This window comes from Montipora foliosa, chromosome 8, assembly GCF_036669935.1.
Source record: "Montipora foliosa isolate CH-2021 chromosome 8, ASM3666993v2, whole genome shotgun sequence".
Taxonomy (NCBI): Eukaryota; Metazoa; Cnidaria; class Anthozoa; order Scleractinia; family Acroporidae; genus Montipora; species Montipora foliosa.
Window position 1 is genome coordinate 28,345,374 of NC_090876.1, and position 15,000 is coordinate 28,360,373.

A 15,000-nucleotide genomic window follows, 5' to 3' on the forward strand; every position below is an offset into this window, starting at 1 on the left:
TAGGGCTCCTGTTGGAGCAAAATGGAGCTGAACAAAAAGGCATGACCACAAGAATACTTGTATAAGAATAAAGCTGACCGAAAGACGTCACGCCTAGATCGCCAGGTTGCTAAGTTCATTGAGGATGGCAGCGGCCAGTTTCGATTCTCAAGCTAGTTTAAAGAAGGATTTCATAAGGTTTTAAGGCACGTTGGTAGATGACATTTATGTGAGCAAACGATCTTTGTATTAGCTTTTTGGTGGGAAAAAGAAAAAGGAGGACTATTTTGGAGCAAACCTCTCCTCTGAAAACTTTGGAGAACTGCATTGCCCCTGAATCACTTTAAATGTAACGACTTGGCAGTTGTGGAAGTTTTTGCGCGTTGAAAGCATCGCCTCTTGTGTTCACCTGTTCAGATGTTGAAGTCGTTGCAGGAAGAGAAAGTTCTGAAAGTTTTTCCTTGTCTCTACCTTCATCTTATTCCTTAAGAGATTTTTTTACTTTCATGGCCAGTCATGTGGATTATCGACTGTCTCTATGCTTGCTGGCCTGAGTTTTGTCAAAGCGGTCTTTCTTGCAGTGTGGTTGGTCAAGTTCCGCTTTCGTTTCACCATAGCTGTGTTCTTTCCAACACTCCTCATCAAATTATTGTTGATGCTGTTTATGCAGAGCTGCTGCTTCTTGTAACAAACACTTGTTTCAGGGTTTTTGATTAGGGCATGGAAAATGGACCCTTGTTTCACAGTTATTGAGGACGTCTACTAAGCTATTGCTTCAGTAACTCAATGTGACTTCTTTGACCGCTAGCAGTGAACCTTTTTGGCAGTAAAGGTGCACCACATTTTGTGGGAAAGAACTCTGTGAAAACAGTCACATAAACTTTGTTCACTCCATAACATTTCCTCTTCCTCGATTGTCTGTGTGTCTGCAGTGTTTGGTCTTGAAGTTGGTCTTTGAAGTTGTAGACACTTCATTTTTCCAAGTGCCACTCTCGGTCTTGCATTATAGAGTGTTTGTAGCCTTGGTCTAACCTTTAAGTAGAAATCGAGGGTTGCCAGCATGGATTTTAAGCTCAGGTTCACGCTAAAACCCGACTTTTATACGTGTTCCTGTGATTTGCAACATTTTAGCAAGTATTTCGTAGAGCAAACATTATTTCATTCATCTCGATATGACATTGAAACAACCAGAAATCAAAGACAATCTTTTGTATCGGTGTGGAGATATCTCTAACTGTACAACAAGTAATGGAAGGAGCTTGGCAAAAGATCTTTTCGTTACCTACAATGTCATTAGTTACATTGTAATATGGCAAATAGATAATAAAATGACATCTATGTTGAAATGATATAAGAAATGGATCATTTATGAACTGCGGATATGAAATCAAGTGAAGCTATGATCCTCGCAGTTATGAACGCAATATTTGCAATTGCGTATAGAAGCCTGAAAAATTCAGGACTTCAACAGGGTTTGAACTCGTGACCTCGCGATACCGATGCGACGCTCTAACCAACTGCGCTATGAAGCCACTGACGTTGGGAGCTGGTCATTTGTGGGTTCTTTATTGTCCCGTGAGGAATGAATCAATGATGAAATGGATCATATATGAACTGAGGATATGAAATCAAGTGAAGGTATGATCCTCGCAGTTATGTACGCAATTTTTGCAATCGCATAAAGAAGTCTTAAAAATTCAGGACTTCAACTGAGTTTGAAGCTCAGTTTGTGAGAGTATCGCACCAGTATCACAAGGACACAGGTTCAAACCCAATTGCAAAAATTGCGTTCATAACTGCGAGGATCATAGCTTCACTTGATTTCATATCCGCGGTTCGTATATGATCCGTTTCATATATTATTTCATCATTGATTCGTTCCTCATGGAGACATTGGAACCCACAAATGACCAGCTCAGCTCAGTTGGTCAGAGCGTCGCACCAGTGTTGCGAGGTCACAGGTTCAAACCCCGTTGAAGTCCTGAATTTTTCAGGCTTCTTTACGCAATTGCAAAAATTGCGTTCATAACTGCGAGGATCATAGCTTCACTTAAAATGACATCTAGCACTCATTACCGGGTACAACTAATTTAGCATACAGCAGAATTATTTGTTTGCATGGATACAGTTCTTGATTCCGCACATCTCACTGCATTTGTAGTTATTATCTAGATCCAGAAATACGTAAACTGCTGGTACGTTTTGATTACAGGTAAAAGCAAAAACAAAAAACTCAAAAAACTTGTTTTCAGAGCAAGCAGTCTTGTGGTCTTCAAAACTTTGGTGTTTGGTTGTTATGTAAGAGATGAAGGAAAGACCCCTGATTTTTTTTTCTCTAATGCACATTCTTTTGTGAAAAGTCAATCGTAATTGTGCAAATTGCTGTTTCAAATTGAAATGATATCCTTTATTTCTATGATTCATTGTAATAATTTTAAGAGTCAGGATTGTTTATTTATTGATATAGTTAGAATGTTAGTTTTTAATTGATGATGTATATATACATATCGATATTTACTTATTTATTTATTTATTTCACTTTTCTCGGCATATTAGCATGTATTTGCTAAGGGCCTAATCAGCCTCATCAACTCGAGTTGAAATAAAGTTACTTATTCTCACATTTTTTGTTATCAACAGATAGACTGGGGTGTTGAAGCAGTTGCAGACACCAGTGTTGACATTGTTGAGTGGGGACGTGAAGATGATGTGATAAACTGGAGTGGCAATGTTGAGAGTATAGATTGGGTTGAGGGGCAAACAAACAATGCTGACACTGCGGTGGACTTCGGAGATGATGGCATACTAGCAGACCAAGAAGAATTTCAAGGTGGCTGTGGCATAACTGTTGAACAATCTGGACAAGGTAAAAACTTTTCATTGTTTTCTAACACTTCCGGTGATGTTTAGCGGTGATCTCTTCTTTTTCCTGAGACATAGGGATAAAAGAGTTTCATATTTTGTCACTTATCTCATATGTCATGGAGTGAAGGAGACCTGTGTCTCACAAATACTTCGTTATTTGCTTGATTGTTTGCTGATTGTTCCTGTAATTGAGGTTCCCGTCATTGCTAGTGAGACAGCACACTATCAATCGATTTTGTGGTTGTCAGGTTCTGCATATGTTGGTTGTTTCTGTCCGCCAAATGTTCAGTAAATTATCCAAAATGCTCAGTGAAGAACACTCTTAGAACTCGTAGTAATCTCGGATCATTAAAGTGTGTTTGACAACCGCTTTGGAAGCAAAGCACAAAGGTAGGGAAAGAAACTTTTTTTTTATGTGGTCTATGTTTTTCTTAAAGGTTGTTGCAATTGGTTTTTGTAGACAATCCTAGGGTTTACAGAAGGGTCTATAAACAAAGTCAATCCTAGTATATAAGTGTAGTTCAAAATCCAATAGATGTCAAGTGCAACCCAAGCTTCCAAGGAGATGAGCTTAGCACAGCGTGCATTGAAGGCAAAAACTCGATGATTAAATGGTGTCTAAAGCAATACCCTTGTCCCAGCTATTCTGGGCTGGTTGCAAAAAGTTGCAATTGAGAGTTTTTCAAGCACAAACATGTGGATCAATGCAAAGCAGCAGTAAAGAAAGTTTCAATGAATTCGCGACTGTCTTCTGTTCGATGCTTGTGTAAACAAATTAAAAGGGCTTGTGGGCTGAAGGCAAAAACTCGACAGCAAATACGTTGTCTAGAAAGAAAAGTGCAGGTTCAGTAAATTCGAGTGTCTAAAGTTTCTAGCAGCAAAAATTCTTGAGAAATGGGACTACTGCACTATCCCCACCATGAACAAATACTGCACCCCAGTTCTCAGCTGGCCTGGAATGTTGCGATAAAATAGGCTTAATCAAAAACTACGAGAAAAAGTACCAGGGTAAAATACCCTGTCAGGGACACTTATCTAAGCCAAAAGGCCGAGAAGCAATTGCTTTTCATACACGCCATGTGCATCGTAATGCATTTTTTCAATCGGAATAGTTATTTAACAGAATCCTAACAATTCATCACCTTGGGAGACTTAAATCTTTTATAGGAAATCATATGAACGCAAGTGCATTTCGACCCAAAGAAAACCCAAAATCGTTCACGGTGGTAATTCGACCTTTATCAACACGTTTGATTAAACCAAATTTTCCTGTTTCACTCTCCCACTGATGCTGCACCACAGTTTCTTTAGAAACTAAAAATTTGTATGTGCAATGGTTGTGGATTTTGATTTCTGTAATTGGTAAGACACCAAATGTCTTGGGTGAGCAATTTGAAAAGGTCGGCATCCATCTTATCAATGGGGATTACCCAGATTGCCAACGGAATATGTGGGCCGAGTGTCACAATTCTTTACACGCCCGTGTCGACAGATCGCACTCTGACGATGGTGCAAATTGCGACATCTGTTTCCTAGAAAACGCACCAGTGCACAGCTTCCTGACGTTTTTTTTACATAGTATGAATCATGTTGGCTGACAATAACAGCCCGTCTATTCCAATGTAGGTTGAAATGTAGCTATGACCTTAAGAGAAGATGTCAGCAAAAACCAGACAATCGCGGCAAAGCTCAAAAAATTCAAATATCTCCAAATCGCTGCCTTGAGATTACTAAATTTGTGTGAACTTGGGCGGCGACGTGTGGCGAAATTCAATAAATTAATTTCATAAAACCTTCTAAAAAGTGTGGATCAGCCCTTGAAGATAAGTTTTAGGCATTTCTTAAAATTCTCAGTCATTTTGCGAAATTGATTCTAATTAATTTGATAGGCATACTTTTCCTCTCATCAGAAATACCACAGAAACAACAGATCTATTTGCAATGTGCCACCCCATTTTTTCAAACGTCATTTCGTTTACAAAAGAGCAAGATACCAAATATGTGATTGTAAAAAAATCAGCGTGGGTAAATGTATGAGCGCTGAGTTATGGGCCATCGACCGCGTCTACTGCCAGCTATGCGACGAACTGATTACTGTAAACAATCACACTTTCCCAGAAAACTCCTTTAAATTAAAAAGAAAGGAAAAAACGGCAACCAAAGATGTTTTGCAAGTGAAGTGAAGGCCTTTTTGCCTTTTGTAAAAAGTACTTGCCGTAAATCAGGAAATTCTGGCATACAACCAAACGCTGGTGTGGCGGACAGCACGTGAACATTTATGCTAATAACTACAATGAAATATACATCATTCTTTCATTACGTAAACTTTCCTTCTCCATCCTTTAATTTGATTATTTAACTCCGAAAATTTAAAATACTACAAGCAGTTGCAAAAAGAGTTGAGACACTCACTGTTGATAACCGTACAATGCGTGTCATTCAAGTCAGCGCATCTCCCCCCCCCCCCCCAAGCAAAGTTGTTTCCATTTCCACTTGGCACTCAGACTAAAGGGTATCAACATTAAAAAGGGGAGGGAGGGGCGTTCAGCCTTTTCTTATGAACTAGAAGAGGGGTTTTAGGAAGAAGAGGTGGATTTTCCATTCAGTGTCTCAACCTTTTTGCAATTGCTTGTCTAGTTGTTTTACCTCTGTATTGCCGGGTTGTCTATTTGTTTTTTGGGGCGAGAGCTTGCATATATGACAGTTGTATTGTAAACTTTGTTTAGTTCGGGTAGGTTTGCGTAGTGAGGAATGGTGTTTGAAAGTGTGTTTTTTTTAGTTGTGCTGAAAGTGCCATAATTGGCAATCATTTAGGACGAAATTGGGTGTTTACCTCTTGTACCTCTTGAACACATTTTCTGACGGCAACAAACACAGTTTTGGGTTGGTTTGATGTCAAATTTGGTGTTGAAAGTGTCAATACGTTGTAAGAAGTCTTAGTTGAAATCAGAGCGCACACAACAAGCGTGCATAGATTGTACCGATCACGTTTTGTTTACGTAAATGGTACGCAGGGAAATGAGTGTTGTGCTTCTTCTGCTGTGTGATAACAGGACGAACTTCTTTGCAGAAATTTAGTCTTTCACTGCAATTTGCAATGGATTCCGTTTTTAATTTGAAAATATTCCCAGTGACAGTCTGTGGTCTTCAGTTAGCCGTGAGGTAGGATCGAATTTCATACGAACACATGTCCGTTTGGTCAATAGTAAGCTAATGTATTTCAGTGGGTTGAAATCCCTGAACACTAAGTTTTAAAGGACATTCGAGAATGTGCAAAATGTTTCGCGAGTTTTGTTTTAGAATAACTTAATGGTTTTCTGTTACTCAGTGGCCATGGCGTGAGGCACGGGTAATGCAATGGTTGCGTCAACGGTCTATGGTCTACAGTAGAATTAATGAAATCTTATCTACATCCTAAATTTTTTTTCGAGTGTAGACCGTTGGAATTATGTAGACCGTTGCGAAAACTTTTAACTGCCTGTTGCTTTTGTAATCATGAAAAGTCTATCTCAGGTTGTTTTTCTCGCCATTTGCATGTGTTGCATGTCAAAAAGGGAAAAGATTGCCTTTTTTTTGGACGAAAATGTATTTGTGCTGGTTACGATGTTCGCGTGGACATGGCGACGTATTAATAAGTTAATAAAAGACTGACAAGCTTATCATTCCGTAACCTGTTTATTTCATTGTTTTGAACCGTCCTTTACTTTTATTGTAGAGATTTATACCTGTTACAAGGAATGACAGCTTTTCAGCATTTTGTTCGCTGACCATTATCGTTCATTTTAAGCCTTTGAGTGCTTGTTCATTGAAGAGATTATATTATCAATAACAGTGTCGCCGCTCATGGCGTAAAGTGTACATTACACTATTTCAGCAAACTGTTGATAAGTCTCGTAGGTATTCTGTATGGCAAGGCGCTGAAACTCGCGTTCTACTAAATTGAACACGTTCTCAATCGGATTTATAATATGGCAACTGTGAACCGGTGTTGGAAATAATTTCCACCTGCACTATTCAACACCCTACGTGCTTTGAAATAGTTCAGTACTGGACAATTATCTTGGATAAATAATTTGGAATGACTCTTTGCACCTCACCTAAACATTTTGGGAAACTTTCAACAGATGAAATCAGCAATATCATTGCGAAAGACAAACTTTGTCCGCGCTTACTCGACAAAACAGCGTCTGTAACGTCATAAATAGAAATGGGTAATTTGCACTTCTTTTCAAGTTTATTTTTATCAATTAGAACCCAACTAGAACGCCGTAAAGTCTATTCCAGTTCAAGCTCCTTTTTTTCTGCTTTGCTGAACCTATTGACTGTTCCGTTCAGTCGCAATGCTGAATTACCCGCGACAACCATCGAGACAAGCAGTTGCAAAAAGAGTTGAGACACTCACTGTTGATAACGGTACAATGCGTGTCATTCAAGTCAGCACATCTCCAACCTCCCTTCCCCCTCAAGCAAAGTTGTTTCCATTTCCACTTGGCACTCAGACTAAAGGGTATCATCATTGAAAAAGGGGAGGGGGGAGGGAGGTGCGTTCAGCCTTTTCTTATGAGCTAGAAGAGGGGTTTTAGGAAGAAGAGGTGGATTTTCCATTCAGTGTCTCAACCTTTTTGCAATTGCTTGTAGCTTCAGCGCACCTTTTTATTTTTTTAAAGAAGGACAGTTAAAAAGTAATTAAAACGATTGTTGGGTAATCAGTGTTTTGGCATATTTTGTTTTTCATTATAGAGAGCTACTCACCCCACCAAATGAAATATCAAATGGTTTGCCTTAAGAATCAAGGGGTGGTAGCGGAATAATGAATAACAAATAACGGTTAAAAGAGAAAATGAAAAGGGAATATCTAGCATTGGAACATTCAAAACAAAGAATTTTACAGTTTCCATTAAAGAATAACGAATACGGAAAAATTAATATCGAACAAAAGTTCAATAATGAATAACTGAGATGAAGAGAAAATAGAGGGAAGCTTCCCCCTTTATTTTCTTTTGCTGAGATCCAATTATTCTGCTTCCACCGTGGACTAAGAAGCTTTTATCCCGTCTGTGGATAAGATACCCCCTTTCCTACCTTCCTAAATTCTTTCATATATAACACGTAAGGGACTGCCCATTGCAGGTACAGGTGGAGACCAGTTTCTCTAGAAGATCTGTGCAAGGCTTCTGTCGTTTTACTGTAATTGACAACGTGTCAAGTCCTAAGCAGCATTGCAATGGAGAATTTTGACAATTTACATTGAGATGCCAATTTACAAATGTCATATGACTGAAACATAAACAGGTGCTTTAACGCCACTTCATCCATTACCTCAGTTGTTAATTCTTGCAGATCATTTTCCACATCTAGTTGGTGTTGTTCTAAATCGTCTTCTTTGCGGCAACGCGCGAAAAATAACTGGATATTTATTGAGGTGTCAAAAAATCTTCCTTCTTAAACATACGAGTTCCATCACTCTCTTGCTGTTCTCATGACCTTTGACACAAGCGAAGGGTTGGATTTTTGACCTGTGCGTTCACCTGTTTGAAAAACCTCGATCAGGTACTTCCTTTTTGTATCCGTGAACCTCTTCTTTTTAGCTGAATACTCGAGTGCCCAGTCCATAGGTAAGACTTTATCTTCAGTTTCAAGTGGTAGACCCATTTCCCCACCAGATTCAGGAATAGCGCTAGCGCCATATTTAAGTTTGGTTGCATACAGATTCATCGCCTTGTCATGCAGCGTTTTGTGCTCTATCATGAATTTGTGGCCTTCACAGTGAAGGGGCTTTTGCAGTGAATTGTATCTCCGAAATGACCGTATGCATACCTCCTCTGGACAAAAATACAACCTCTCGCCAACATCACAGTCTTCATCTTCATCATCGTCTTTTTCATCGCTTTTCTCTTCGTCGACTTTAGGGGACATCTTTGGTAAAGAGCGTCTCTTTCTTGCCTTGATTGCAACGAATAAGCTTGCTGAGCTTTCATCAGGTGCTGCGATTTTGTTCAGCTGGGGGAATTGTTGTGGTAGGTCGAAGCTACTCCAGGGCACGAATTTCCCAGGGCCAACTCTGTATGCTCGACAAACTTTGATCCCTTCAGTGTCATATTCAACATTGTTGATGAGGCTTACACCTTCCCATTTTACTCTTAAGTCTACAGAGGGTTGCGGGCCGCAAAGCATCGCTTTTACACCAGCTATTCCTCCACAAGATTCCATTGCAACCTTCATCTGTGCAGATGTTTCAATATTGTTGCCTGCATTTAAATACATTTTCATATGCCTCTTTATTAAAGCAGCCTTATGATCACAGCTACCTTTTCCACCTTGTGGATTGGAGAAATGGATGTGCATAAGAGAGATGTTATGCCTTACAGCTACTTTGTGCAATCAATAGCATAGTTGATACTGAATGGTAGCATCCAGCATTGTCCTCTTTCAAATATACACTTTTCACACCTGGTTTAACGTGTTTTAACTCGTCAAGAACATCATCGAAAATAGCTATAATAGCACAGCTATCCTGGTTGCAACTTTGGAATGTATGAACCAAGGTAAACATTTCCACCTGTCCATCACCACTCTTACGTATGCCTACTGTAAGATGCCAAGAGATTCCTCTCTTTCCGAACCAGTCATGCTGGCTGGCTTTCGCAGTACTTCTTTGGCAAGAATTTCATTGCCCAGTCTGATACTAACAGGACCAAATGCTGATCCAAATTCTCAAGAACTTCTTGTCTCGCGCAGGCTTGGTTAATGTTTCTAAGGAGGTGAGCTTTCCAAGCACTGATACAATCTACGGAGGGTGACACAATATATTCCATTTCTTCTCTCTCCTCCTTCGAACACTTGGCATTTGAAAGAACTACTTGTATTTCATCCAAAGCAGAGGAGAGGGAATAACATCTGTCACACTGCATATTGTGCTCATGATCACAACTACCAGCAAAATCTTTGTCATGTGGATCACTAAGTGCAAACGTTCTGCAATGATCTGCAACCAATGAGCACTCTGAAACGTGTACCTGATATGACGGGAGACAAAGAAATCGATAAGTATGAATAAATATACAAGAGGCTTTTTCATGATCCTTTGCACATGTAAGGACTGGTTTTTAAGGACCCTTATAACTATCATTGCCAATGATACTATAAGCTAGCTACAGTTGACTGGTATGGGACAAAGCAGAAAAGCACTTTTTCTCACTTCTCAGCTTCAGTGGTACACTTTTTCTTCAAATTTACCTTACCTTGTAATCCGATTTCTGGCCCAAGAATGACCCATTTCATATTTATCTCCAAGTTTATCAACCACTCTTTGCAGCTTGTCAAAGGCTTCTGCACCAGCCACTGAAAAATAATCCAAGCCCTGAAGAGACTCTAGGTGGATGCTGAGCACACGTTAAGGACTCTCCATAAGGTGCCGTGGCTCATGGGTTTAAATCCTACTTCATCACAGTAGCCTTGATACCTGCAGATTATCTGCTCTGGTATCAGTGTTTTAACGACATTAGGAATCTTTAGTTCTGCATCAGATGAAAGCTTGAGTATCTTTTGCATGGCCAAAAGGTAAATCTTGTACTACGTGGTTACTTGTTATGAATGTTAGAAAGTGATCGAGTTTCTCTTCTTTCACATACATCCTAGGGTTTTTAATAGTGGTACTGCTGCACCTCGACCATGCAATAATATATGGTGCCTGGCGATGTCATAGCGATACCTGGTTAAGTCTGGTATCCACCTGAGCAATTCGTTAAAGCTAACCTTATCAGCCATCATAGACAATATCTGGCGCCGAGAGCTCCAGTGGTCTGCATTTTCATAGCAAGTAGTGAGAGCATGCATTAATACACAGTCAACGCTAGAAAGTTCCAGGGTTCTCATGCCTAAGTTTTGAAGTAGCTTAGCTGATTGTCCTGGGGCAATTTCTTTGAGACAAGTATGTACCCCTTGTTGTGCTTTTCTGTGATAAAATCTTTTAGTGCACTCTGACGCATTTTCCCAAGGTATCAAGAGAGTGCTGCAGACTGGACTTACATTTCTGAAACTAAGATATTTGTTCAATTTTTTTCTTGGGGATTTTCCTTCTTTCTAAAGCATTCGGTATCGTCCAATTGAGAGACGCCTGGACTTGCCACTGTGAGGTCTTCGTCTTTGGCTTGATCCTAAAGTTAAAACGAACCAACTGTTTATTTTATGCATGAAGAGAGTGATTTTTAATATTTTTAATATTATTTTGCGAATGTACGTTACTAATTTATGATCACTAATATACAGTGGCTTAATACACACACATACATATGCGATTGAAGTTTGCGGTTTTTGCAAAATGTATGTCATGTGACCATTTATATACTTGTCTCAGAATGAATTTGTTCTTCCTTGTGTAGCTAACAAGGGTGCCTAGTTCAACCGTTATCTGTAATGTACGAGTCAAACAATTGTGCCGTGACCAAAATGTGTATTAAAAACCGACAACAACCGTTAATCAATAAATTACTTCATCATACCAGTTCAACCGTTATCTGTAATGTACGAGTCAAACAATTGTGCCGTGACCAAAATGTGTATTAAAAACCGACAACAACCGTTAATCAATAAATTACTTCATCATACCAGTGTCAAGTTAGGCATTTTAAAAGAGACTTCAGATTCTTGATTTTTGTCGTCTTGTTCTGTTTTCCTTAGACGTTGTTTACAGTTGACACATATACCTTCAAAGAAAACATAGATTAACTTGGCGGAAACACTGAATTGAAAATTTGAAAATGGGAAAAGGTTACCGGTATTACCTGATCCTGCCTGAACAAAAATGCCCGTCATCCTTAAGATCAATTGGGAATTTTTTTTGCTTATTCCTCTATCTCCTTTCGCCACTTTCTTTTCCCTTTTCCATGATTAGAAATTTGAACTGGCACTCTACACCTTGAAATAGACTTCCTTGTCCAGCCTATCCCTCACTTTCCTCGATGAAGTGGACAAATAGTCCAGGTTTCAACATCCTTGGGAAGTGCAAACACTCCAGCTCCTCTCGAATCAGATCTACTTCATTCTCGTGCTCACAAAATTGGAATGCATGTTGATGACTTGTAACACTCTTCTTACATGCAAGCAACGGAATAATGCTTGTAGACTCCTGACGGTCTCTTGGATCAAATCCACAGCTTCCTCCAGTGAGAGGTTTAAAACTACAATGCGTATCCATGTTGGTGAGCTAATAATTTGTTAAAATGCAGTCATCTGACTATAAAATATTATTGTACTGCCTTTTAGAGGAATCAAGAACACACAAAACATGCCCAATTTAATTAGCTCCAGTGATCTCTATCTCAGAGGTAATCAATTATCCTCAATTAGTTTTTAACAGGAGTCTTTCGTGAAAAAAAAAAAATGCGCTAAAGCTAGTATTTTGAATACTCAGTAATCATCAAACTAAAGGAAGAAGAAGGAAGTTCGATTGTAGTCATTTGCATAAGTTTTCACGGCAAGTACTTTTTACGAAATGCAAAAAAATCCTCCACTTCAATTGTAAAGCATCTTTGGTTGCTGCTTTTTTTCTCTTTTTTTAAATTTTAAGTAGCTTTCTGGGAAAGCATGATTGTTTACACTAATCAATTAGTCGCGTAGCTGACAGTAAACAAGGTAGATTTTATCACAGTTCGTTGGCCCGTAACTCAGCGCTCATACATTTACCCAAGCTGATTTTTTTGTACAATCACATATTTAGTATCTTTCCCTTCTGAAAACAAACTAACGTTGAAAAAAATTGGGGTGGCACATTGCAAACAGATTTGTTGTTTCTGTGGTATTTTTGATGAGGGGAAAAGTATGCCTATCAAATTAATTAGAATCAATTTCGCGATATGACTGAGAATTTTAAGGAATGCCTGGAGCTTATCTTTAAGGGCTCATCCACACTTTTAAGAAGGTTTTATGAAATTCATTTATTGAATTTTGCCACATGCCGCCGCCAAAGCTCACACATTGAGGAATCTCAAAGCAGCGATCTGGCGATGTTTAGTGTTTAGCAATTTTCGCGTGGAAAATATGTTTTTCATCTGAATAAAATACATCATCACTAATTTTGTGTTGGGGTATGCCTATGGTTAAAATATGAGCAAAATCGATCTTTTGAGCTTTATCTCGAATGTCTGGTTTTTACTGACATCTCTTAACTTCTTATGTTTAACTGACCACCTACCTATGTTTTATCTTAAGATGATCCTGTACTGGCAAGATATTAACAGGGAAACCTCAAAAGAAAAAGGAGAGCTTATAAACCAGATAATATGGAATAATCTATTTATTAAAATAAACAATAGGTCCGTTTTTTTTTCGACCTTGAAGTCAGAGCGGAATTCAAACTTAATAAGTAATAATAATATAAATTTAGCTTTACAAAATTCTCAAAGCTTTACAACCAATGTCTCAAATTACAATCCTACATTCAAATTACATGCAGTATAAGAAACTCTAAAATTACAATAGATTTCTAAAGAAAAACAAGAAAATATATCTACTGTATAATAATGCAAATAATGTTTATACACTATACATAATAATAGTAATCTCTATACACTATATATAATATGATCTCTATACTCTATACACCTTATTCCAAAATGGTCGCTGATTTATGCAGATACAAATTGGCCTTTGTTGCCTCGTTCAAGATAAAACATTCTTTTGAATTTTTAAGCTTAAGAACGAGGCATCAAGGGCTTATTTGAATAAAAACAAAAGAATATTTAAATGGCGGCCATTTTGGAATAAGGTGTATAGCACTGGCAGAACAGGTGTGTTTTAACTTTACTCTTAAAAATATCGAGTGATTCAGAATTCTTTATGTCTACCGGTAGTGCATTCCAAAGTCTAGGGGCACTGGCAGCAAACGATCTGTCCCCATAAAGCTTAGTTTTAGTTTTAGGTACAGCAAGAAGCATTTGACAGGAAGATCTAAGTGCACGAGAAGGCTTATACAAAGTCAATAGTTCAGAAATGTAATGGGGAGCTTGATTGTTAAGAGCTTTATCACTTAGCATCAAAATCTTAAAGTCAATTCTGAACTTTACAGGCAACCAGTGTAGTTGCTGTAATATGGGTGACATATGTTCATTCTTTGCAGCACCAACAATAACCTCACTGCAGCATTCTGCATGCGCTGCAGCTTTGAGATTTCCTTATCTGGGAGACCTGTTAGTAAACTATTATAGGAATCAAGTTTTGATGAAATGAATGCGTGCACAAGTCTTTCACAATTGTCACGGTCTAAATATTTCCTAATCCTACAAATGTTACTAAGGCAAAGGAATGCGGACTTCCATACACTGTTAACATGTTTAGACAACGTCAGATGTGAGTCAACAAGCACTTCGAGATCTCGGGCAGCTGGTGTTGGCGATATAGTATAACCACCAACATCAATACCAGGAAGAGTAACGCATGGAAACAAGAGCATAGATGAATTACTTCCGTCTTGTCGGGGTTGCATGCCAAACCATTAGAGGTGCACCAGATGAATGTCCTTAAGCTTCAAACTTAGATAGAAGGGCAGGACGATCATCATGATCTTGATGATCTGCGTAAGTCATTACTTTGAAACCATGGGCTTGTACCACATTCTCCAGAGGGGCAAAGAACAAAGAAAACAAAAATGTTCAATGGTGTCAAACACCGCCGATAAATCTAGCAGAACAAGTACAACATCCCGGTGGTTGTCAACAGCAACAAGGATGTCATTAAACACTCGTAATAACGTAGTTTCTGTGCTGTGGAAACATCGATACGCAGACTGAAACTTGGCTAAAAGCCCATTGGGTATAAGCTAGTTCAGCGTTTGCGTAGCGGCCACACGTTCGAGCATCTTCGATACAAATGCAACGTTTGTGATTGGGCGATAACTCGGATATGCCTCACAGTCAAGGGACAGCTTCTTGATCAAAGGGTGAATTACACCTTTTTTAAGGGATGATGGAAATACACCAGATAGCAGAGAAGCATTGACAATAAGTAAATAGGGAAAAAACAGTTTTAAAGACTTCTTTAAAAAAATCAAAATTAAATGTAAGTTTCTGCAATACGAAAGTTTGATTTCAGCCATACCAAGTCACTGTGTCGTAAACTGATTTGATTGGAACAACAAAATCTCTCTCGCATACAAATTTA

At 38.7% G+C, this 15,000-nt stretch overlaps 1 protein-coding gene across 1 annotated transcript in view; it reads left to right on the forward strand.

The window, feature by feature from the left end:
* LOC138012553 (CDK5 regulatory subunit-associated protein 3-like) overlaps positions 1 to 15,000 on the forward strand; it is a 130,242-nt gene that overhangs the window by 78,496 nt on the left and 36,746 nt on the right. The window contains exon 11 of the mRNA XM_068859355.1: positions 2,620 to 2,845. Within this exon, the coding sequence (XP_068715456.1) occupies positions 2,620 to 2,845 (226 nt within the window). The remainder of the gene's footprint in view (positions 1 to 2,619; positions 2,846 to 15,000) is intronic.